This window comes from Schistocerca americana, chromosome 2 (assembly GCF_021461395.2).
Source record: "Schistocerca americana isolate TAMUIC-IGC-003095 chromosome 2, iqSchAmer2.1, whole genome shotgun sequence".
NCBI classification, from domain to species: domain Eukaryota; kingdom Metazoa; phylum Arthropoda; class Insecta; order Orthoptera; family Acrididae; genus Schistocerca; species Schistocerca americana.
In genome coordinates this window covers 698,995,512-699,022,652 of record NC_060120.1, presented here as the reverse complement: position 1 = coordinate 699,022,652, position 27,141 = coordinate 698,995,512, and the positions used below count along the sequence as shown (strand labels likewise).

The 27,141-nt window shown below is 40.0% G+C and overlaps 1 protein-coding gene across 3 annotated transcripts in view; it reads right to left on the bottom strand.

Moving 5' to 3' along the window:
• LOC124593678 (obscurin) overlaps positions 1-27,141 on the bottom strand; it is a 688,571-nt gene that overhangs the window by 425,486 nt on the left and 235,944 nt on the right. For all 3 annotated transcript variants that reach the window (XM_047131972.1, XM_047131974.1, XM_047131973.1), the window contains 3 exons: positions 21,264-21,428; positions 19,487-19,624; positions 10,905-11,067 (listed from right to left, as the gene is read on the bottom strand). In XM_047131972.1, the coding sequence (XP_046987928.1) occupies positions 10,905-11,067; positions 19,487-19,624; positions 21,264-21,428 (466 nt within the window). The remainder of the gene's footprint in view (positions 1-10,904; positions 11,068-19,486; positions 19,625-21,263; positions 21,429-27,141) is intronic.

Genomic DNA, 27,141 nt, shown 5'->3' with positions numbered 1-27,141 from the left:
CTATCATGTAAGAAGTAATGTGAGAATGCAAAATGTTTGTGATGCACTGTTGTGCCATCAGAGTTCCCAGCCACAACCGGATCTGAGCTGAAGACATACCTGATGGTTCTCCAAACCGTAACACCAGGAGTAACACTGCTGTGCCTCTCCAAAACATTGGAAGAATGAGCCCTATCTCCTGGTCACCACCACACTCACTGACAATGATCAGCTGTGGTAGTGTACAACTATGATGCATCACTGCACACAATGCAATGCCATTCATCAGCAGTCAATGCTTTCAGTTCATGCCGTCACTCCAAATGTAGCCATTTGTGCTGTGGTGTTAACGGCAGCCTATGTGTGGTATGATAATTCCCTAATCCAATTGCTGCAAGTCTCCAACCTATTGTGTGGGATGACACAGAATATTGCAGAGAGTCCTTAACTTGTCTTGCGATGGTAGGCACAAATGGGAAGGGGTTACAAAGTACTTGGCACACAAAATATGGAAATCCTCTCTTATGATAAAGCACAGATGACTGGAAGCTTAACAGCAAGTACGCCTGTCCTCATGTTCCCACATAGTCCAAGATCTGGCTGTTGTCATTTATAAATGCTCCAAAAATCTGTATAGTATATGATTGGACCAACTGGCCAAATGGAGACCATGAAGCCCTCTTTACAAACTGTCAGGCGCTCAGGTACTGTCTCAGATGAGTGAATGAGATCTCCATGTCCTTCGCAGTTATCACTTAGCATCTGACACTGTTCATGCTCCTCAAATAATCATACCAGGCCTGGTAACAACACTAAACATGAACAGCACTAATACACTCTAGTGGCCATTCTACATGTCACAAAGAATTGCAGCTCTAATAATTTACATACCTGCCAATGATGTATATGTATATAAAGTTCCATCAAACCACACCATGTCTTCTGCATGTTTCACTTTTTTGGCAGGCTGCGTATATGAAAACGTATGTATTGTACAATAAGATAAGGGGAAGTATATAACGACTAGCATTTCAAAAGTGGGTGTGTAAATACCTAATTGTCTAAGTATGTCAATAATGTAAAGGTATGGGGAATAAAATGTGTTCAGTAACATAGTAGTCTCCTTAGAACATTAAATCTGCCACATTCCTTGAACCAGAAATGATTTACTCTATCTGTTCAGTTTGGGTAACCACAATACTAATAAGATAGCAAACTCTGTAAGCATATCATGAAGGTGAGTCCACAGTCTTCCTTCAGAAAGTTCCATCCATAAATACAAAGTGCCACATTCATTGTTTACCAAAAAATTGTGTATTTGTTTTGTCATTTTCAGCAACATTTGTTAAACCTTGCTGACAATAGAAAACGATATTGCTCCAGTTTTCTGACTTCTGCATATGTGTAAAGGTCACAGGTCTGTGCCCTCCTCCCATGTTCTGTGAACAGCTTAACACGTGTGAGTCTGCTTTACCCACAGTGCTGTAGACATACAGGGTGAGTCAAAAAGGACTTTACAACCTTGGAGTGATATATAAATTTGCTGAGATAACTTACAGAATTAGTAGATGTGTGATTTTGTAGCAAATAACCTCAAGTTTCACAAAAAAAAATTTCAACTGCCATTTTGGTTCGATGTGACTACCATTTCTCATGCAGAAAACATCCCATTGGTAATAAATTTCTTCCCACACTCATTGCAGCAAATCAGGTGTAACTTGCACAACGGCAATGTAGATTCGATTTTTCAGTTCAGCTAAATTGTTTGGTTGGGGGAGGAACATACACATGGGCTTTAATTAAACATTAATTGCAGAGTTCATTTCATGAAACCAAGACACACATAGAGCACACTCTGCATCAGAGAAAGTAGCCACTTAAACTGTGCACTATGCTGGCACTCCTGGTGATGGAATGGTGTACTGATTCACTGCGAGAATCAAGCTTGAGATTGTTTGTTACAAATTGACATCTACTGGGCTGTAAATTATCTCTTAATCACAGAAGGTTAGTCTAGAAAGGAAAGCAAAGAAGTGCATCCCTTTTATAATGTTTCAAGTTCAGTCGGTTAATACTCCCAACACTACTAAACAGAAACATTAAGAAGTATTTTTCCTTTGTGATTTTAAGAGTATCTCTATCCTGACCTGGGTCAGAACATGAACAGAAAAATGGATACCACTGTGATCGAAACCACTGGGCAGCTCACTGCTGAATGTGGTTATGATGAGAGCACCTGTCATTGTTCCCATCATGCATGTATAGACAATTTTGCTGCTAGGATTAACCCTGCAGCTCTCTCGTGAGATTACAGACAATTTGACATTTTGAAAGGTGAACAGTACAAATAGCGACACAAAATACTGTCTGTGCATTCAGTCTTCAAAATCCATTTCCTGCTGAAACTTTCTTCTGTATTTCCACTTTGAAAATACAATATAAAAAAAAACATAAATTCTTATCAAATGAGAAAGTCATTGCTACCATGAAGGAATATTTTTTAGGTTCTGACACTGTGCACATTACTTTAAGTTGGAACACAATCACACAATTCACACAGAACTTGATGAAGAGGGCACCTAAAAAGAAGTTATATTTTTTAGATGGTTAGATGTCTAATTTTCAATTTTCAAACATATAAAAATACTTACACTGTAGAGAAGTAGACAATTATATCAGCAGATTTTTTAAAATATGCTAAAATGTACCTCATAGAAAATTATTCTGATATTCACACTTTTGTTTCTTTTTATCCTCCAATGATTCTACAGGTGATAATACATGTTTAATTTCAGTATCTAGTTCATTTCATTATTTTTTTTACAGATATATGCTTATAAATCAATGACATAAATCTAATCCACTGAACTTTCCAGATGCGAGAAACTCTGATTGCGCTGACCAAGTACCAAGACAGAAAGCCACAGACACATACAAAATACTGTAATATTGCAAAGAGATAGCGTTTATTAATTGGGGACATTGTCAATACATCTTCATATTTTAAGGAGAAAAAAGCAAACTTGCAAGATATCAACACTGACACTCAATCTTGTGCCAAAATATGGGCCATAGTACTGAAATTTCACTGTTATGACCATCTGAAAGTAAAGCTTTTAAACCTTCACACATGTTGGATGTTTGTCATTCGCTCTGCCCCACTGTAACTGATTAATGCCTAATTGTGAAGTAGTGCTCAGAGAAGAGACAACCAGAATCCTCATATTTCCAGGATGTTGACGAGGAGAGAAGAGGATGTGGGAGGTGGACACACCTGCCCAAGGTGTTTTCAAATCTTGTTTGAGAACACATTACTCTACACATCATAAGTAATATGAGTACATAATATGTCAACCTCATGCACATTTATGTTCAATATTATTTTAACAATATTCTCATACTGATGTCCTGCAGCTATATATATATGTATATGCCTCACAATCAAAATTAATAAAATTAAGCAGTTCAAGAATTATTATGAAAACAAGTTTGTGATTTCCAGTTTACAATTTAATCATGCCAATCACATAAAAGAATACCATATATATTGCAAATGTACTTCATTTTAATGACGTCAGCTTTAAAATTCAAACCAAGTCTTGCACAACAGCAATGTTAATGATCAAACAGTGCTATGCTACTTCTTTAACAACACACTCATTCATTTCATTAATTTACATTGCATTAGTGAATTGCAACATAATAATGTTCAAAGCAAAAATATCTCTAGGATCAACTACAAGTTAGAAACTGTGGACTTAGACATAATGAACAAAGCACTCACTCCACTGTACAGTACTTTGCACTTGGCCATTAAGTGAATGCAGTGGGGCAGAGCAACTGACAAACCACTTGTGTGTGTGAGAGTTTGAAAGCTGTACTTTTAAAAGATTATAGCTGCATACTATCAGTATTATGACCAAAATTCTCATGCAGGACCTTTGGGGTTGATACATTGCACATTTTCTTCTTTCTCCTTAAAATATGCAGCCGAGTTGGTGATCATTCCTTCTTAGACAAGACATTACAAGTAGTAAACATTACTACTAAACCCTGTAATAAGTTTCAAATGGAAAATGCTATAGATAAATGCCAACAGTGTCTCCCCTTCTCATCAAAATAGGTGGCTCTCTCTGATCTTGGAATTTCAGTGGCCTGCGCTTTTTTTTAACCTCCGCAACCTATCCCTCTCCACTCTGAGGAAGGAACTAACAGTTCTAAGAGCTGGAATAGTGTTGTGCACATTCATATGTGCCTATTGATAGCACTAACATTTCACCTCCTGAAGGTAAGTACTGATCAGTAATTCTATTTCATAACTTTATAATAAACAGTTGATAAGCACACGATACATATTATGTAACAAGCACAAATGACCACACAATAATTTATACGTCAAAGCTATAATTACAGAATATGAGGCAATGTACCAGCAAAGAATTTTCAGGCAACAAAATGAAATCTACTTTGTGGCTTGACATCTACATTACAAATCTTTCATGTATGTTAGAGATTACATGACTGGTAACAGTACAGGGTTATTACAAATGATTGAAGCGATTTCATAAATTCACTGTAGCTCCATTCATTGACATATGGTCACGACACACTACAGATACATAGCAAAACTCATAAAGTTTTGTTCGGCTGAAGCTGCACTTTAGATTTCTGCCGCCAGAGCGCTCGAGAGCGCAGTGAGACAAAATGGCGACAGGAGCCGAGAAAGCGTATGTCGTACTTGAAATGCACTCACATCAGTCAGTCATAACAGTGCAACGACACTTCAGGACGAAGTTCAACAAAGATCCACCAACTGCTAACTCCATTCGGCGTTGGTATGCGCAGTTTAAAGCTTCTGGATGCCTCTGTAAGGGGAAATCAACAGGTCAGCCAGCAGTGAGCGAAGAAACGGTTGAACGCGTGCGGGCAAGTTTCACGCGTAGCCCGCGGAAGTCGACGAATAAAGCAAGCAGGGAGCTAAACGTACCACAGCCGACGGTTTGGAAAATCTTACGGAAAAGGCTAAAGCAGAAGCCTTACCATTTACAATTGCTACAAGCCCTGACACCCGATGACAAAGTCAAACGCTTTGAATTTTCGGCACGGTTGCAACAGCTCATGAAAGAGGATGTGTTCAGTGCGAAACTTGTTTTCAGTGATGAAGCAACATTTTTTCTTAATGGTGAAGTGAACAGACACAATGTGTGAATCTGGGCGGTAGAGAATCCTCACGCATTCCTGCAGCAAATTCGCAATTCATCAAAAATTAACGTGTTTTGCGCAATCTCACGGTTTAAAGTTTACGGCCCCTTTTTCTTCTGCGAAAAAAACGTTCCAGGACACGTGTATCTGGACATGCTGGAAAATTGGCTCATGCCACAACTGGAGACCGACAGCGCCGACTTCATCTTTCAACAGGATGGTGCTCCACCGCACTTCCATCATGATGTTCGGCATTTCTTAAACAGGAGATTGGAAAACCGATGGATCGGTCGCGGTGGAGATCATGATCAGCAATTCATGTCATGGCCTCCACGCTCTCCCGACTTAACCCCATGCGATTTCTTTCTGTGGGGTTATGTGAAAGATTCAGTGTTTAAACCTCCTCTACCAAGAAATGTGCCAGAACTGCGAGCTCGCATCAATGATGCTTTCGAACTCATTGATAGGGATATGCTGCGCCGAGTGTGGGAGGAACTTGATTATCGGCTTGATGTCTGCCGAATCACTAAAGGGGCACATATCGAACATTTGTGAATGCCTAAAAAAACTTTTTGAGTTTTTGTATGTGTGTGCAAAGCATTGTGAAAATATCTCAAATAATAAAGTTATTGTAGAGCTGTGAAATCGCTTCAATCATTTGTAATAACCCTGTATTTTGTGATGCTGACAATGGATGAGTTCGCAGTTTTTATTATTCTGGAATAAGTTTTAGTAATAATGTTACAGCCTTCATCTGTAGATATCACAAAACAACAAACAATAGAAAACACACAAATAAACCAAAAAGTTTCAGTCCCAAGCATCTTTAATAAAAGATTTCTTACAAGTGATAAATAAGAGTAAGTTTTGATCGAAGATACTCAAAAGCCAGCACCAAAAGAGGTGCAGTAGAGGAATTACATGAAAATACACAATTCTTGTTCTCAGGGTAACAATACAGCTTCCTTGTAATTGTAATTTATTAATCATGTAGATCATATATCGTGTGCAGAGAACCACATGATGATATAGGACGAGTTAAAAATGGAGATGAGATGATACATGGATAAAATGATTATGGCAGCGATCTTATAATGATAGAAGTGTTCATATAATACATGTGTAATGCCAAGATACAGGAAAGTGCGTAGGTGGATATTTTGTGAAAAATTCAGAATTGCCCACTATTTCTAAATAAGTTCACATTATTAAGACAAAGAAACATAAATAACTTGGAAATTCAAAAGTACCATACCCATTACTAAAGTAAAACAGTAAAGGTGACACACCTCTGAATTAACGTGTTCAGATTTACATACAAAATACAGAACATGGTCAGAACCAATTTTTTGTAAAAAAAATAGTGAAAGATTTGTTTAGTTAGTCTGTCAGGTTTCATTCAAAGTATGTGTCCACAGAAATCAATCCTCCTTTTCCGTATGGTTTCTGAGAGTCTCTCCAACTTTGCATAGAGGGCTTTGTTTCTACAGAAAACTTGTTTGCTATTTTGGAACTTGGGACCCATGATCTTCCTCAAAATTTTTCTCTCCTTGAGTTCCAATTTTTCCATTTGCCCTGTCCTCTTCATAGTCTCTTCTGCATACAGTGCTTCCAACTTGAGTTATAATGCCTTATTTTGGTGTTCCAAGAGAGGGCTTTCTTATTGTATGTGTTTTTGGTTTTCTGGAAAGCTAGTTCCATTTTGGTCCTTCTTGCTTCCATTGATTTCCCTTCAAGGTTGATCCATTCAATCCATTATCCTAGATACTTGAAACTCCTGACCACCTCTATGTGTTGAGCTCCTACTTTAATTCTCTTACGAGTGTCTAGTAAATTCGTCCTAATCTTCGTTTTTTTGTAAGAAATCTCAAGTCCTATCTCCCCGGCCTGCTCTTGTAACTCGGCAATTTGTTCTTTAGCTTCCTCCCACATTTCCATGAGCAGTGTCAAGTCATCAGCAAATGCTAAACACTTAATCATGATTCCTTTGTTTTTTGTTCCAAATCTTATTCCTCCTCTCGTTCTTGCATTCTATATACTCACAACTCTTTCGAGTGCACAGTTAAACAGCAGGGGTGAGAGACTTTTATAATGGAGTTTTTCAGTTATTTTGGAAAAACCAGATAGTAGCAAAATTGGCCCGTAGTTTGATACCTCTGTTTTTATCCCGTTTTGAACAGAGGTATTACTTTTGTGGTCTTCAATTTTTCTGGGAACACCCCTTCTGATAGAGAACAGTTACAGATTTCAGCAACTCACCTGGGTATGAGGGGAGCATGTTTCTTCGAGATGTAGACAGGGATATTGTCAGTACCAGCAGAGAATTTGAGCTTCAGTTCTTTCATTATAGCAAGTATTTCCTTTTTCATTGATGGGGTATAGAAAAATAGATTTATTATTTATACAAAGGTGAGTCAAATGAAAACCTTAAATTTGTAATAACAAATCGAAATTTCGCCCCATTATCCTGTAAGTTGGTAAGCGTGCTACAAACAGCGTACAGAATGGCCTGTAGGTGGCAGCATGGTGCTGATGCAAACATACTGTCGCAGTATCAGTATAAAGATGGCCACCCCACTTGCGACTTGCACCAGGGAAGAACAGCGTTCTGTTATTCAGTTTTTGCATAGTGATGGTGTGAAACCTATTGAAATTCATTGACAAATGAAGGTTCAGTATGGTGATGCATGTTTGTCACAGCAGCAAGTCTACAAATGGAGTAGGAAGTTTGCAAATGATGTGACTTCAGTGAAAGATGCTCTTTGTCCAGGTCAGGCACAACAAATTGTGACTCCACAGAACATTGCAGCATTTGAAGCCATAGTGAAGGAAAACCACCGAGTGACACTGAATGACATTGCAGCATGTTTACAGATTAGTAATGGGTCAGCACACCACATTATGCATGATGTGGTCCAGTTTCACAAAGTGTCTGCAAGATCGGTGCCAACTCCAAAAATGAGAGAATGACGTGTTGATGCTCATAAAGAACTTCTTCGGCACTCTTGAACAAGAAGGTGATGGCTTCCTTGCAAGAATCATTACTGGGGGTGAAACTTGGGTTCGCTTCCACCAACCGGAAATGAAGAGAGCGAGCAAGGAATGGCGCCATTCCTCATCACCAAAACCAAAGAAGTTTCGAACAGAACCATCAGCAGGGAAGGTTATGCTGACTCTCTTTTGGGATGAAAAAGGCATCATTTTGGACCATTACATGCCTAGAGGGACCACTGTCACCAGTGTGCATCATACACAGATCTCCTAAAAAATCATCTGCAGCCTGCAATTAAATCAAAGCGACATGGATTGCTGTCAGCAGGTGTCCTTTTGCAACATAACAATGCAACACCCCACGCTGCCTGTAAAACAGTTGCAACAATCACAGACCTGCATTTTGAGTGTCTTCCTCATCCACCATACTCATCAGACCTTGCCCCAAGTGATTTCCATATGTTTGGACCACTCAGAGATGCAATGGGAGGAAAGAAGTTCCATTCTGATGAAGAGGTACACCAAGCGGTGCATGAGTGATTGCGCAGCAGATTACCAAAAGAATTTTTTTCTAAAGGAACTTATGCACTTTGTAAGTGCTGGAGGACTTGCATTGAGCATGGGGGAGATTATGTTGAAAAGTGATACAGCTTTGTACTACTTCTGCAAAATAAATAATATTTTTAAAAATATTGAAGGTTTTCATTTGACTCACCCTTGTTGCACATCTGGATTGATTTCTGGGAGTACACTGTAATTTTGATTTATAATATGTTCAGCAATGTGTGTAAAGTAGGAATTAAATTTATTTGCCATTTTTGTAGGTTCAGTTATTACAGCTAACTTCACCATTAGGCAGTGAATATTATAGATATCTGTTCTGCTGCAGATTTCTTCCATATGGAATTTATCTTACTGCTGGAATTTTTTGTGTATGTGTCATTTGCAATTATTTTTGCTTTGTTTGACAACATTTTTGAAAATCTTTTTATATGTTTTGTAATAAGCATCAGATTCAGGTTGTAGTGCTTCAAGAATTTCAGAGTAAATTCTAGAACCACTTGGCTTTCCATCATTTTGAACACCCGATCTTTTAGAGGTGAGTGGGAGAAATGAATACACCCTACTGTGCATCGCCTATTTATATGTGCAGGTCAAAAAACATTTATGAGAAAAAGATGGACCCTGTGGCCGAACGGCAGCAGACAAGTACCTGCTGTATGGTGCACAGATTTTTGTGAACGGGTAGAGAAGAACAAGAAACGTTTATGAAGTATTCTGTGTTCTTCAGTGTCTGTGTTGATTGTAAAAACACTAATGAACAATTGAATATAGTTTTCTATGTACATTCATGTATTGGGCTCGCTTGAGCCGAAGAATGTTAGAAGGTGATGTGAGCTGTTTGGACAATCTGTGTAGTAATCTTTTTTTGTTTGAGGATACCAGAGTCCCACAAGTCATCCATTTATTTTTTGTTTTCCTTGTGTATATTTTCCTCTGTGTTGAAAGGAAGCACAATTCAAAACAGTGGGAAAAATTACTGATAAATTTATTATATTTTCCATCTGTGTGTTTGCAGTTATAAATCTCTTTCCAGTTTTCTTTGCTCAAGTAATGGAGAAAGTGATTTATATTTTCATTACTGTATTTTCTACAGGTGGTAGTTAGGCAGTGTTTAAATTGCAGCTCAGTTTTTGTACTCAGGGAGAGTTTTTGAGCTGTGTGATCCCCAAAGCCTGTGTTACATGCTTTGATTTTCTAGTTCATTTCTACATTTACAAATATCTGATCACTGGTGGTAGATGAAGTCTTTGTGGTATGGGTTGCTGTTTCTACAGTAGATTTCATCTTAAATGTTTGCAAGAGATTCAGTATCTCATTCTTTTCTTTGGTGTCCTTTGCAAAGTCAATATTAAAATCATCACAGAGAATAACTCTTTTTGTTTATTTGTGTTAGCCTGTTAAGTGAATATTCTAAACTTTTTAGGAAAGTATTTATGTCACCAGTTGGAGCTCGGTATAAACAAATAATATCAGTTTAGTGTCCACTAACTCAACTCCCGATAGCTCTACATATTTTTTCTTCATTTTTTCAACAGGAACTATATTATGAGGAAAGGGGCAGGAACACTACAACTGTAGTTTTAACTTATGGCAGTGAGATAAGGACTTTAAAAACAAGGAACCTTCCTCACCTGAGGGTTGATCAAAGCTCAATAGATATGAGAATCATGTGGATGGGAAAACAAATAGTGGAACAGAATGGGAACAGACTAAAGAAGAAGGTATAAATATAACTGTAATAAAATGGAATGAAGGTGTCTGGTGCAGTTAGTCTAGTGCGTGGATCACACATGGATCATGTTCTTCACTGGATTCCACAAAATAAGATACAACAGAGACCACAACACAATGAAAAGTGGATAGATGTAATAACCAAATATGTAACAGCATGCGTGCATATTGCTGAAGACATAATGCTCAGGGAAGTCTAGGGGAGGCTAGTATCCAGCAACTGATGTGAAATGGTTAGTTCATAATCAAACAAAGAAGATGGTATTTACTGTAGTTCACAAAGAAACAAATAAGTGAGCAAATTTATCTGTAAATGGATGAATGAAATAGTTATTTATGAAATTTCACTGAATGTCAGAATGTCTTTTCATAACTGAGGGTTTTCACAAATTTCTAAATACTTCCCTTTTGGTAATGTAAGAAAATGCTACACTTACATTTATCTGTAGAATATTGTCTTATTTCCTTTAACCAGATGTCCTTAACAGTGTCTGAATGTGCAGCAATAGTTAGTGGAAAATTTCCAAAACCACTGGATTTATGATGTAGTTCAAACACTCTTAAATTATCCTTATGGTCTTCGACTTCTACGTCAGGCAACTGCAAATCATAATATTCATATTAGTTCATCTTTTTACAGCTAAATAAAATAATTAAACAATGATTGAACAAACAATAAAGCACCCTTCCTAATTAGAGGCATACTCAGTTATAACTGATGTCATTTATGAAGACAAGTTGTTAACTTATGCAGGTGTTTCTTCCATTTGGATTTGGGTTTAATGTCCCATAAGTATTAAGATGATGCCAATGAGGCACTAGAACTTGTAGCTACATAACATTATTAAATAAAATGACAGCTGTTCATATCTATTTTCTTAAAGTTTTTGACCAGCTGGAGTCCCATTCCATCCACAAGATGAATTGCAGAAAATTGTTATAAAGAATTTTCACATACAATTTCTGTATACACTTTATGCTCATGGTGGGACAATTTTTCCATAATTCATATATACACTCCTGGAAATTGAAATAAGAACACCGTGAATTCATTGTCCCAGGAAGGGGAAACTTTATTGACACATTCCTGGGGACAGATACATCACATGATCACACTGACAGAACCACAGGCACATAGGCACAGGCAACACAGCATGCACAATGTCGGCACTAGTACAGTGTATATCCACCTTTCGCAGCAATGCAGGCTGCTATTCTCCCATGGAGACGATCGTAGAGATGCTGGATGTAGTCCTGTGGAACGGCTTGCCATGCCATTTCCACTTGGCGCCTCAGTTGGACCAGCGTTCGTGCTGGACGTGCAGACCGCGTGAGACGACGCTTCATCCAGTCCCAAACATGCTCAATGGGGGACAGATCCGGAGATCTTGCTGGCCAGGGTAGTTGACTTACACCTTCTAGAGCACGTTGGGTGGCACGGGATACATGCGGACGTGCATTGTCCTGTTGGAACAGCAAATTCCCTTGCCGGTCTAGGAATGGTAGAACGATGGGTTCGATGACGGTTTGGATGTACCGTGCACTATTCAGTGCCCCTCGACGATCACCAGTGGTGTACGGCCAGTGTAGGAGATCGCTCCCCACACCATGATGCCGGGTGTTGGCCCTGTGTGCCTCGGTCGTATGCAGTCCTGATTGTGGCGCTCACCTGCACGGCGCCAAACACGCATACGACCATCATTGGCACCAAGGCAGAAGCGACTCTCATCGCTGAAGACGACACGTCTCCATTCGTCCCTCCATTCACGCCTGTCGCGACACCGCTGGAGGCGGGCTGCACGATGTTGGGGCGTGAGCGGAAGACGGCCTAACGGTGTGCGGGACCGTAGCCCAGCTTCATGGAGACGGTTGCGAATGGTCCTCGCCGATACCCCAGGAGCAACAGTGTCCCTAATTTGCTGGGAACTGGCGGTGCGGTCCCCTACGGCACTGCGTAGGATCCTACAGTCTTGGCGTGCATCCGTGCGTCGCTGCGGTCCGGTCCCAGGTCGACGGGCACGTGCACCTTCCGCCGACCACTGGCGACAACATCGATGTACTGTGGAGACCTCACGCCCCACGTGTTGAGCAATTCGGCAGTACGTCCACCCGGCCTCCCGCATGCCCACTATACGCCCTCGCTCAAAGTCCGTCAACTGCACATACGGTTCACGTCCACGCTGTCGCGGCATGCTACCAGTGTTAAAGACTGCGATGGAGCTCCGTATGCCATGGCAAACTGGCTGACACTGACGGCGGTGGTGCACAAATGCTGCGCAGCTAGCGCCATTTGACGGCCAACACCGCGGTTCCTGGTGTGTCCGCTGTGCCGTGCGTGTGATCATTGCTTGTACAGCCCTCTCACAGTGTCCGGAGCAAGTATGGTGGGTCTGACACACCGGTGTCAATGTGTTCTTTTTTCCATTTCCAGGAGTGTAGATGAGCCTGTGCTTGTTATCTCATCTCAGACAAGACTCAACCCCTATGCTCATGGTGGGACAATTTTTCCATAATTCATATATATGAGCCTGTGCTTGTTATCTCATCTCAGACAAGACTCAAACAATGTGTTACATACAGAAAAGATTTTGTCATTTCTGGGCAAACATTTCTTGTTGACATTTCCCATATGTAGACTCCTTATTTTGCAAGTGCAGGTGACTGGCAATGATGTTGTGTCCAAGCATTCAAAAAGAAATTCACTACAGATAACAACAGGGGCTAGTTTAATTATTTTCATTTCCAGTGGATGATATTTGTGACAACTCACTAAGATGTGGTGTGTGTCAGCAGGGTCACAAATGTTATGCAGTTTCTTTGTGAAGAAACAGGTATATGTTCACCAATTACATAATTAGCTTTCATTATAATCTTAATGTATGAACCAACCTTAATAAACATAGCCCAATTATATGCATATCTATTCATAATTTCACCCGTACAGTAGAAATTATTTCAATTTGTTCTTAAAACTGTCCTCATGTTTTGTCACTATCTTTAATTCACAATAGAGGTAGTCACATACTTTTATGGCTGCACATTCTTTCCCTTCTAGTGCAAATGTCACATAAAGTTCTTGACAGAGGAGGTCTTTTTTGTTCCTAGTGGTGCATTTATGAATTTCTATTTTTATCTTCAAATTGTGATTTGTTCTTCACAGCAAACTTCATACAATATTAAATGTACCGTGAGGTTGTTTGAAACATGGCAAGGTGGAGCAGATCTACTTGTTGCAATTACAGTCCTTAAATAAGGTTGTTTTTCTTTTCCTTTTCAGTTTTTTTTGTACATGTAATGCATATTACCAAAAATACTTAACACTGCATGTATAGTTTTCACACCTCTGTAGTAACAGTATAATAAGTCATGAGTAGCCATATATTCACAATAAGATTTAATAGCAATCCTAGAAATATTTATTTTGTTATAAATTTAGCCATGAATCACAAAATTTATTAACTAGGTAATTAATTTGGGTCTTCACACCTAAGTGAATCCAGTATATTATACAATCTGTGTCACTCCATATATAGATAGTACAGTCACATTAACCAGCCACACAAATTTCGTCACAAAATCTTTCAAGCCAGACATGTTTAAATTAGAAAGACATGAGGTATGTAATTATCTGGTTAATAAATTTTTGTGATCCATGACTGGATTTAAAACAAAACAAGTATGATCAGATCTTGAGGAAAAGTTTTTTTCATTATTTTTTTTTGCATGAAATAATCAAAACTTAGAATTCACTAAAACCATGAGCTTGTTATGGAAAGCTCATTTAGTAAGTCAGTTGGCATTTAGTAAGCACCAGCTAATGTTCCATGTTAGTTGTCATTAAACATTCAGAGAGTGAAGTTACAATGTTAGGTATCCACAGGCAAAATGAGTTGCTGGCCTATGTTATACTATCTCTTTTAAAGGTACTAACTACAAGCTGATCATCACAGGTTTCAAACAATAAATATAAATGAATTAAACAAATAAACTCGACTCTGTTGAAGTGAATCATTATTACCTGTTTAAGTTACTCAATAATCACTGGAAGAAGAGCAGTAAATATGAACATCTGTGAGATTTAATAGGCATCCAAAACAAGACAGTAACATTAAATGTTGTTAGTGTGACTATCCTTACATAATGTTTCTGTACAATGCATACTATCTTTCAGAGAGGGAAATTGTCTCAGAAAATTATACCATGTGAGATGAATGAATGGTACTATGCAAAGTAAGCTAATTTTCTGATACTCTTATCACCAAATCAACAACCACAAATAAGAATGTCGCTGAATTCAATCAATTGAGACCTTAAAAGGTGATTTTCAATTATAGTTTTGATCAATGTGCACATCTAGGAATTTTGAACACCAGAGAAGGGAAGTTGCTACTCACCATATAGCAGAGATGCTGGATCGCGATAGGCTCAATAAAAAGATACCAACCATTTCCTCAACTGACTCTCCACAGTTCCTTTCCCTTTACCACATGGTGCCCTGCTCATCACTATTGATGCCACCTCCCTGTACACTAACATTCCTAATGCCCATGGCCTTACTGCTATCTAACACAGACACCCTATGGATTCCAAACCAACAACCTCCTTCCTAGTCTCCATGACCAACTATATCCTCACCCACAATTTCTTCTCCTTTGAAGGTATTACCTACAAACAAATCTGCGGTACAGTTATGAGCACCTGCATGGCATCATCCTATGTTAACCTATTCATGGGCCATCTAGAGGAATCCTTCCAAAATCCTAGAATCCTAAACCCTTCGCCTGGTTCAGATTCATTGATGACATCTTTGCTATCTGGATTTAAGGTGAGGACACCTTATTCACATTCCTCCAGAACCTCATCAACTTCACCCCCATTTGCTTCACCTGGTCCTATTCAACCCAACAAGCTACCTTCCTAGATGTTGACCTCCACCTCAGAGATGGCTACATCAGTACTTTCATCCATATCAAACCTACTAACCACCAGCAATACCTCCACTTCGACAGCTGCCATCCATTCCATACCAAGAAGTCCCTTCCATGCGGCCAAGCCATCCATGGTCGTCACATCTGCAGTGATGATCAGTCCCTCTTGAAATATGTTGAGGGTCTCACAGAAGCCTTCACTGACTGTAATTATCCTCCCATCCTTGTACAAAAACAAATCTCTCGTGCCTTATCTTTCCAGTCTCCCACCACTTCCCGAAGTCCCACAGTCCAGCCACAAAGGAGCATTCCCCATGTAACTCAATACCATCTGGGACTGGAGCAGCTGAATTACATTCTCCGCCAGGGTTTTGATTACCTCTCGTTGTGCCCTGAAATGTGAAATGTCCTATCCACTATCCTTCCCACTCCTCCTACCATGGTATTCCACTGTCCACCGAACCTACACAATATACTTGTCCATCATTACACAACTCCTGCTCCCAATCCCTTACCTCATGGCTCATACCCCTGTAATAGACCTAGATGCAAGACCTGTCCCATACATCCTCCTACCACCACCTACTCCAGTCTGGTCACTAACATCACCTACCCCATCAAAGGCAGGGCTACCTGTGAAATCAGTCATGTAATCTACAAGCTAAGCTGCAACCACTGTGCTGCATTCTATGTAGACATGACAACCAACAAGCTATCTGTCTGCATGAATGGCCACCGACAAACTGTGGTCACGAAACAAGTGGACCACCCTGCTGCTGAATACGCTGCCAAACATGATACCCTTCATTTCAGTGACTGCTTCACTGCCTGTGCTATATGGATTCTTCCCACGAACACCAACTTTTCTGAATTGCGTAGGTGGGAAATTTCCTTGCAAAATATCCTACATTCATTCCCATAACCCTCCTGGCCTCAACCATCATTAGTCAATGTCCTCACCCACCCAGCCCCTTCCCTATTCCCATTCCAGCACTACACAGCCATCATTCTGTCATCACACCCAGTCTTTCTATTTCTCTCCCTTTCCACTACTCCCCCCCCCCCCCCCCGGTCCCCTGTCCAGCATCACCATACTATCCCTCCCCCTCCCTGCCCTAGACTCCTCCTTACCTCCACCTAGTCGCCACTCCCATCATGCACTAGTGCTGCTGCTCACAATGTGGTTTCAGTTGCCTGAGACTGCAGTTGTGTGTGCGAGTTGTGTTTGCAAGTGTGTGTGTGTGTGTGTGTGTGTGTGTGTGTGTGTGTGTGTGTGTGTGTGCAACTCAGCATCTCCGCTACATGGTGAGTTGTTTCGAGTGAAAAAGGTTGATAAATATTAATAACTTTTCTAATACAAAAATATTAATTACATCAATTATTTTATTTAGCATATGGCTAATACAGACATATCATGAATTTAAATTACATATACATATGTACATATTGACACACAAAAAACTTAAGTTTGTCTTTACAACTGAATATCCAGTCCTTCAATCCAGCGCACTGCATCTGGAGTTGTTAGCAGGAAGTCCTCTTCGGTGCCATGATAGGCTTGAATCCTGCATTCACTGACAATGTGGTGAACAGTCTGGTATGGAGCCCCACAGTCACAGGCTGGATCAGGCAGCTTCTTCCACTTGGCCATGGCCAGTACGGATTCTGTTGAGAGTAGTCCAGGTCTTGCATGGTAGGTTGAATCCACTTGGAAGTTTAGCACCAGAGAAGATTATGCAGGTGCAAATCTGTCACTGCTTCCCACCGACCTTTCCATTCATCAAGAGGTTTGAAATCCTTAGCAACCATGTCAGCTGCATCACACAGAAATGGATGGCATGATTTCAGTCTCTTACGATTTAAAAGTAGCAGGTCACTATGCACAGGTAGGTTAGAATTCCTGGAGATCTTGTGGAATTCTCTCATAAGGGCAGTACATCTGCATAGATCAGGAGGCCAATAAACTGGAGTAGACCTGATTGTGCCAGATATTATGCACATTGTCATATTCAGCTGGGTATCAACAAGTCTTGTATGATGACTGTTCATCCAAACGGGTGAACAGTGCTCACCACTTGAGTACTCCAAGCCCAGAGCTGAAGATCACAGGGTGGTTGCTGAAGATCCCCAGGTTGTTCCACATAGCTTATGGAGGATGTTGTTTCGCCTCCTAAACTTTTGAGCTAAGTTAAGAAGGTATTGTTTGAAGCATAGTGTACGATCCAGGATTACACCAAGATATTTTGGGTTCCAATTATGACGAAGAATTGTGCCTCTGAAACTTACTTCCAGTTTTACGTTCACCAACTGATTATTTAGATGGAAGCAACACACTTTTATTTTGGGTTGGAGTCTCCAGATTTTGAAGTAATTATCTAATATAGACAGGTCATTGATTAGAATCTCTTCTGTTGCCTTCATTTCCTGGTGTTTTACTGTTAGAGCCAGGTCATTGGCATAGCACTATTTTCTGGATGAAGTGTCAGGTAGATCAGATAGATATAGGTTGAACAGTAATGGTTAGAGGACTGATCCTTGAGGCAATCCATTGTTCAGCTTCCTCTCCTTGCTTATGTTGCTTTCAGTGATTACCTGGAACTTCCAATCACTTAGCTTGCTGTTAATCAGTAGAGCCATTGTTCTGCAGGGTATGATGCGGACAAATTTGTAGATAAGGCCTTGCCTCCACACAGTGTTGCTCACGTCCGTAGGTTTAACCTTAAAATAGCCTTCACATGCCTCCTGGGTTGTGCTAATAGAGCAACAGTGATTACAGGCAGCCAGGCTATCCATAGGATCTCCTGGCAATGACATCTCAACATAGCAGAAACAGTTCTTTTCAGAGGCCATTAACAAGAAACAATGGACCAACTATAAGACTCCTTCAACTAAATATCGAAAGCACTAGCAGGGCAAAGTGTGACTACCTGTCAAAATTTTTGCTAGACAACAATATCAATGTTGTCGCCATTCAGGAAACTCATGTTTCCAGTGAAGGAAATTCCGAAGCCGAGGTCAAATTCCTGGATTTTCTGCACTTGGTGTAACTTACCATGAGGTGTATGGAATTGCTACGTATGTCTGTAACGACATAAACGTAGCTTCACTGATTTCTGTAAGTGTGGAGGCAGATATACATACAGGTCGGTGGGAAGCAGTGACAGATTTGCACCTGCATAACATCTTCTCTGGTGCTAAACTTCCAAGTGGATTCAACCTACCATGCAAGACCTGGACTACTCTCAACAGAATCCGTACTGGCCATGGCCAAGTGGAAGAAGCTGCCTGATCCAGCCTGTGACTGTGGGGCTCCATACCAGACTGTTCACCACATTGTCAGTGAATGCAGGATTCAAGCCTATCATGGCACCGAAGAGGACTTCCTGCTAACAACTCCAGATGCAGTCCGCTGGATTGAAGGACTGTTTGTCATACAATTGCATGGTATTACTATTACAAATGTTTACAAACCACCCAAAACAACATGGCCCAATTTTGTCCTACACACAGCAGAACATCCTGCAATTTAGATAGGAGACTTCAATAGTCACCATGAACTTTGGAAGTACTCTCAAAATGATGAAAATGGAGCATGTTTGCAGATGGAACAACAGAACAGCAAGGTAGCACTCACTTTCAGGAGGAAAAACGCTAGTACTGCCAACAGAAATATAAAAAAGTCAACAACCTATTCCTAGCTTTCAGGACTATTAGTTCCTTCCTCAGAGAGGGGTGAAGGATACAACAGGGAAGCCTAGATAAAAAGGAACAGAATGAGAGGAGATAGTCTTCACAACAGATGTCCCCCTCTCATCGTGGACTCTGAATGATTTGCCTCTCATTTTCTCCTATCCCTCTTCCATCCTGTAGCAAGGAACTAATAGTTTCAAAAACTAGGAATATGTTTTTCACCTTTATATGCACTAGTCAGCAGTACTGGAATTATATCTATGATGGTAAATGCTGACAAGCTGATTGTCTCTCTGTAATTTTATTATTTTCTCAAGTCATCTTTCCTTAATTACTGTTTATTTCAAACTTTCATTCCTAATCTTCTTTGTAACACACACATAACATATTATTTCACTTACTTTCACAATATCCTTCAGAACAAAAACAGACCGGTCTTCAGATATCCGCCGAACCTTACAGACCAAAATGCGCGCCTTGAACAAAAATAAGTACCTCTCTTTATGCTTTCCTTCTTTATCTGTTACTGTGAACCAGTCCTATAATGAAAACAATATGAATAATAATTAACAAATTTTTTGAAAAATTGACTCTCAAATTACTAAACTAATTAGCATATTTGGATTTCCACTAACTACTAATTAAACATGGAAAATCCAGGATGGAATGTAACAATATTATGAAAAGGTAAGTTGATACTCGCCATATAGCGGAAATGCTGAGTCACAGATAGGCACAACAACAGGACTCTCTCAATTAAAGCTTTTGGCCATTAAGGCCTTCATCAAAAATAGATGACACACACACACACACACACACACACACACACACACACACACACACACACACACTACACACACAAACACACAAATGTAACTTCCACACACGATTGTAGTGTCAGACTACTGAAACCACACTGAGAGCAGCAACACCAGTGCATGATGGGAGTGGTGACTGGATGGGGATAAGGAGGAGGCTGGGGTGGGGAGGGGAGAGGAGGGATAGTATTGAGGGTACCACCCTGGACTGGAGTAATTGAATTACATTCTCTGCCAGGGTTTCGATTACCTCTCGTCCTGCCCTGAAACAGGAAATGTCCTGCCCACTATCCTTCCGACCCCTTCTACAGTGCTATTCCACTGTCCATCAAACTTACACAATATACTCATCCATCCTTACACAACCCCTGCTACGAATACCTTACCTCTTGTCTCATACTCCTGTAACAGACTTAGTTGCAAGACCTGTCCCACACATCTCCCACCACCACCTCTTCCAGTCCAGTCACTAACATCACCTATCTCATCAAAGGCAGGGCTACCTGTGAAACATGTCATGTTATCTACAAGCTAAGCTGCAACTATTGTGCTGCATTGTATATAGGCATTACAACCAACAAGCTGTCTGTTCGCACGAATGGCCACTGACAAACTGTGGCCAAGAAACAAGTGGACCACTCTGTTGCTGAACACACTGTCAAACACGATATCCTTCATTTCAATGACTGCTTCACAGCCTGTGCCATATGGATCCTTTCCATCAACACCAGCTTTTCTGAATTACGCAGGTGGGAACTTTCCCTGCAATACAACCTACCCTCCTGACCTCAACCTTTGTTAGTCACTGTCCTCACCCATCTGGCCCCTTTCCTGTTCCCATTCCAGCACTACACAACCGTCAATCCACCATCAAACCCAGTCTTTTTATTTCTCTTCTTCTTCACTACTCACCCCACCTCTCCCCTGCCCTCCATCTAACCTGCAGCAATTCACTGTCCGCCATCCCCACCATACTATCCCTCCCCCTCCCTGCCCCATCCTCCTCCTTACCCCCACCTAGTCACCACTCTCATCATGCACTGGTGCTGCTGCTCACACTGTGGTTTCAGTTGTCTGACACTACAATCGTGTGTGGAAGCTACATTTGTGTGTGTGTGTGTGTGTGTGTGTGTGTGTGTGTGTGTGTGTGTGTGTGTGTCATCTATTGTTGATGAAGGCCTTAATGGCTGAAAGCTTTAATTGTGAGAGTGTTTTTGTTGTGTCTGTCTGTGACTCAGCATCTCTGCTTTATAATGAGTAGCAACTTTCCTTTTCATAATACAGCCACTAATTAATTCATTTGAATACATTTTGCAGGACTATGAATGAAAAACAATATATTTAATTTTGCTGTACTCACGTGTTTTAATAGCCTACCAAGCTTATGGATGTTACCGTGATACCCTTCAATGTTACTAATAAACTTGATGTCGTCTGCCCGATGGGGCACAGCTAGCATCAAATCAAGAGCTTTTTGGAGGTCGCTAGTGTCTTCGCCAAGTCGAGAAGAATACTTCACCAGCTCCTGCAAGAAACAAAAACACAACTGAGACTGCAAAGTGCAACAAAAGTAAATTGACTCTATAAGTACATAATTTTGCAATAATAAAACTGCTTCACTGTCATTTTAATTATCTGAGTATGTGGTTAAAAGGGGTGTGGAACTGGATATGCACAGTTCTGAAAGTTGTTGAACAAAGAAACTGTATGAGATATGTACGTGACTGATGTTGCAGAAAATGAAAAGTTATTGACTGAAGATAAAAGAAATGGCAGAACACATGAAGAACTAGTGTAAAATTAATTTGAAGACAATGTCAGAGTGATGGGCCTCAGAAACAGAATGGTGGAGGTTTTTAGATGAAAGAGAGTATATTGTTCAGAAAAGATGCCTACTGTAAGATATAACTGAATGGAGATATACTCCAGAACAACTTGTGCAAAAGACCAGATATTGTGTAAAGGAGTTAGGGGAAACTCGTCAGTTTGTATTTTCTCAAATGATCAATAAGCAACATGTTATTAGCAGAGTACAGGAAACAACGTGCATACATGGCTGGGAGTGAAATCATCTATTGAAGGTCTCCACTGTTTATTAGGAAAGATAGGATTAAATTTTTTTAAGTGTAGCAATAATGAGGACTCAGGGACAAGGAAGTTTCATATCAAGGTCTACTGCACTCAAGCAAAAGAATGAACTTAAGTATTTCTGTGACTCAGTAGCCAGTGCATATGATATACAGGGTGTTTCAGTAAGAGTGTGCAAAAATGTAACAGGACACAGAGAATGGTGACTGGAATTGTGAATTGTGTTTTATTCATCTCATGATGTACATTTGCAATCCATTTGATTTGCATACAGGAGACATGTCAAAAATTTATAAAACAGTTACAATGATTTTACATTAATAAATAATGGCACTATAATAAATAATAACACTATAAGGATATTTCTTGAAATGTGTAACACATTGTATCCAGCTCAAATTTCCAGTTTGTCCCACATGAATTCATCCACTGAGTAATAACATTTCAGTGTGAGTACCTCATATAGTTTTCTTTTAAGTGAATCTAAATTCATCTTCCCTTTTAATTTATTACAAATTTCCATTCCCATATATTGAGGTCACTGGGAATTTGAGGTAGGGAACTTGGGGCTGGAGAAACCAGCTGAAGGAGATAGGGAAGTAAACTTGTCTATTGCTTTGTCAAACATTACTGTTTTCCAGCTTATTTACAACTAACATGCCTATAAGTTTGCAAATATTGTGCTGTTTATTTACATGTACATTCTTTATTTCCTGCAAGGAAACAAGGAGGATGAGCCTGAGTATCAGTAAGTCAAGACTTCTCCGTAAGGTGGTCTGTTATATCGTATTCACATCGTCCCATAACTGAATGTGCTATGAATCAATGACAGACCCATTCATTACTCAGTGCCATGGAGAGACATACAGTACAATACAATGGAGCAGTACTGGTACAGTTTCACAGAACTCACTGACATGCATCTTGTGTATGGGGAAGTACATTGCAATGCTCTCGGTGCTGAAAGGCTCTACAGGGAACGATTCCCTAAGAGGCATCATCCATCACAACGAGTGTTTATTTCTTCCAATCGATGAATGCAGCAGAATGGTTCATTGGAAGATTGAAACAATGGACCTGGCAATATGAGGACCACTCACACACCTCATCTCGAAGGAGGGGTCTGCGAGGTCACCTGACCTGAATCCCCTTGATTATTTCCTGTGGGGTTATCTAAAGTTACTTGTGTATGAGACCCCACAGAATTCAGATGTGGAATTAGTTGCCAGAATTGTAGCTGCCTGTGATGTGATTCGAAACATGCCAGGGATATTTCTCAGTGTGTGTCAGAATCTTGTTTGCCAATGTCATGCTTGCATTGAGGTTAATGGCCGCCAGTTTCAGCACATTTTGTGCGATGCAGCACACATGGTATGTTCACTGTGCCATTGATGGTATTTACAGTTAACTGTAATTAATGTAAATAAAAAAGTAGACAGTAATGTGATTTTATTCCAATTATTTAGCTGGCTTCTCTGACCCCAGGTTCCCTACCTCAAATTGCTCAGTGGATCAGCCACTATGTCCTGTTAAATTTTTGCACGTTCTTACAGAAACACCCTGTATATGACATCAAAATCTGGAAGAATTTCCATAAAAGGTGAGTACTTAATGGGCAGTATAAATTTTTACAACAATCATGTTTTAGACCTCATTCACTGTGATTCCTCTGCCAAAATATGTAAATTAGTGCCAGCCGGAGTGGCCGTGCGGTTCTAGGCGCTACAGTCTGGAACTGAGTGACTGCTACGGTCACAGGTTCGAATCCTGCCTTGGGCATGGATGTGTGTGATGTCCTTAGGTTAGTTAGGTTTAATTAGTTCTAAGTTCTAGGCGACTGATGACCTCAGAAGTTAAGTCGCATAGTGCTCAGGGCCATTTGAACCATTTTTTTTGTAAATTAGTAAAGCAAAGTTTGAAATATTGGGTGGACTGGGTGATACAGATGCCTATAGTCATGTCCATACGGGTCCCCAGGAATTATAAAAATCATGGGAAATGGAGCTACTGAACGGTGAGGATAAAAGTTTTAGAAAATGACAGCTAGCAGATGCCTTCTGTGATAACAGAATTTTATTTTCCCATTATTGGTTTCAAGTCACCTAGTGACTCATCATAAGCTGCTCAGGTATATACAAATATTTCACTAACATACAACAATGATAAATATGATAAGAAGGCAGATGAAAGTCTTGAGTCATATCCTATCAGCTCACTGACATTCCATTTCCCTCTCACCAGTTTGTGTGACATATTATTTGTATGTTTTATAATATCACACATGATAAATCCTGGTGCAGTCATTAACCTTAATCTTGCACTTCAACTTTCATAAACACCACATATCCTAATGATGGACTGTTTGCTCTGACTGTATAGAATTGTAGAAAGCTCACAGTTCAAGACATATTAACACTGTACATTGTATATTGTCTCCAATGATTTCTGTTAAATAACAGGAATAAAGCTAGAGAAGTAGATATATCCAGAAATGTAATAACCAAAAACATAACTGCAACACACAGTCTGCTGACGGAAAACTGTTGTTGTTGTTGTGGTCTTCAGTCCTGAGACTGGTTTGATTCAGCTCTCCATGGTAATCTATCCTGTGCAAGCTCCTTCATCTCCCAGTACCTACTACAACCTACATCCTTCTGAATCTGCTTAGTGTATTCATCTCTTGGTCTCCCTCTATGATTTTTACCCTCCACGCTGCCCTCCAATGCTAAATTTGTGATCCCCTGATGCCTCAGGACATGTCCTACCAATCGATCCCTTCTTCTGGTCAAGTTGTGCCACAAACTTCTCTTCTCCCCAATCCTATTCAATACCTCCTCATTAGTTACATGATCTACCCACCTAATCTTCAACATTCTTCTGTAGCACCACATTTCGAAAGCTTCTATTCTCTTCTTGTCTAAACTATTTATTGTCCACGTTTCACTTCCATACATGGCTACACTCCATACAAATACTTTCAGAAACGACTTCCTGACATTTAAATCTATACTCGATGTTAACAAATTTCTCTTCTTCAGAAACGCTTTCCTTGCCATTGCCAGTCTACATTTTATATCCTCTCTATTTCGACCATCATCAGTTATTTTGCTCCCCAAATAGCAAAACTCCTTTTCTACTTTAAGTGTCGCATTTCCTAATCTAATTCCCTCAGCATCACTCGACTTAATTCGACTACATTCCATTATCCTCGTTTTGCTTTTGTTGATGTTCATCTTATATCCTCCTTTCAAGACACTGTCCATTCCGTTCAACAACTCTTCCAAGTCCTTTGCTGTCTCTGACAGAATTACAATGTCATCGGCGAACCTCAAAGATTTTATTTCCTCTCCCTGGATTTTAATATCCAAATTTTTCTTTTGTTTCTTTTACTGCTTGCTAAATATACAGATTAAATAACTTTGGGGAGAGGCTACAACCCTGTCTCACTCCCTTCCCAACCACTGCTTCCCTTTCATGCCCCTCGACTCGTATAACTGACATCTGGCTTCTGCACAAATTGTAAATAGCCTTTTGCTCCCTGTATTTTACCCCTGCCACCTTCAGAGTTTGAAAGAGAGTATTCCAGTCAACATTGTCAAAAGCTTTCTCTAAGTCTACAAATGCTAGAAACGTAGGTTTGCCTTTCGTTAATCTTTCTTCTAAGATAGGTCGTAGGGTCAGTGTTGCCTCATGTGTTCCAACATTTCTATGGAATCCAAACTGATCTTCCCCGAGGTCGGCTTCTACCAGTTTTTCCATTCGTCTGTAAAGAATTCACGTTAGTATTTTGCAGCTGTGACTTATTAAACTGATAGTTCGGTAATTTTCACATCTGTCAACACATGCCTTCTTTGGGATTGGAATTATTATATTCTTCTTGAAGTCTGAGGGAATTTCGCCTGTCTCATACATCTTGCTCACCAGATGGTAGAGTTTTGTCAGGACTGGCTCTCCCAAGGCTGTCAGTAGTTATAATGGAATGTTGTCTACTCCCGGGGCCTTGTTTCGACTTAGGTCTTTCAGTGCTCTATCAAACTCTTCACGCAGTATCGTATCTCCCATTTCATCTTCATCTACCTCCTCTTCCATTTCCATAATATTGTCCTCAAGAACATCACCCCTGTATAGACCCTCTATATACTCCTCCCACCTTTCTGCTTTCCCTTCTTTGCTTAGAACTGGGTTTCCATCTGAGTTCTTGATATTCATGCAAGTGGTTCTCTTTTCTCCAGAGGTCTCTCTAATTTTCCTGTAGGCAGTATCTATCTTACCCCTCATGAGATAAGCGTCTAAATCCTTACATTTGTCCTCTAGCCATCCCTACTTAGCCATTTTGCACTTCCTTTCGATCTCATTTTTGAGACGTTTGTATTCCTTTTTGCCTGCTTCACTTACTGCATTTTTGTATTTCCTCCTTTCATCAGTTAAATTCAATATTTCTTCTGTTACCCAAGGATTTCTACTAGCCCTCATCTTTTTACCTACTTGATCCTCTGCTGCCTTCACTATTTCATTCCTCAAAGCTACCCATTCTTCTTCTACTGTATTTCTTTCCCCCATTCCTGTCAATTGTTCCCTTATGCTCTCCCTGAATCTCTGTACCACCTCTGGCTCTTTCAGTTTATCCAGGTCCCATCTCCTTAAATTCCCACCTTTTTGCAGTTTCTTCAGTTTTAATCTACAGTTCATAACCAATAAATTGTGGTCAGAGTCCACATCTGCCCCTGGAAATGTCTTACAATTTAAAACCTGGTTCCTAAATCTCTGTCTTACCATTATATAATCTATCTGAAACCTTCTAGTATCTCCAGGGTTCTTCCATGTATACAATCTTCTTTCATGATTCTTGAACCAAGTGTTAGCTATGATTAGATTATGCTCTGTGCAAAATTCTACCAGGCGGCTTCCTCTTGCAATTCTTAGCCCCAATCCATATTCACCTACTACGTGTCCTTTTCTTCGTTTTCCTACTGTCGAATTCCAGTCACCCATGACTATTAAATTTTCATCTCCCTTCACTGCCTGAATAATTTCTATTATCTCATCATACATTTCATCAATTGCTTCATCATCTGCAGAGCTAGTTGGCATATAAACTTGTACTACTGTAGTAGGCGTGGGCTTCATGTCTATCTTGGCCACAATAATGC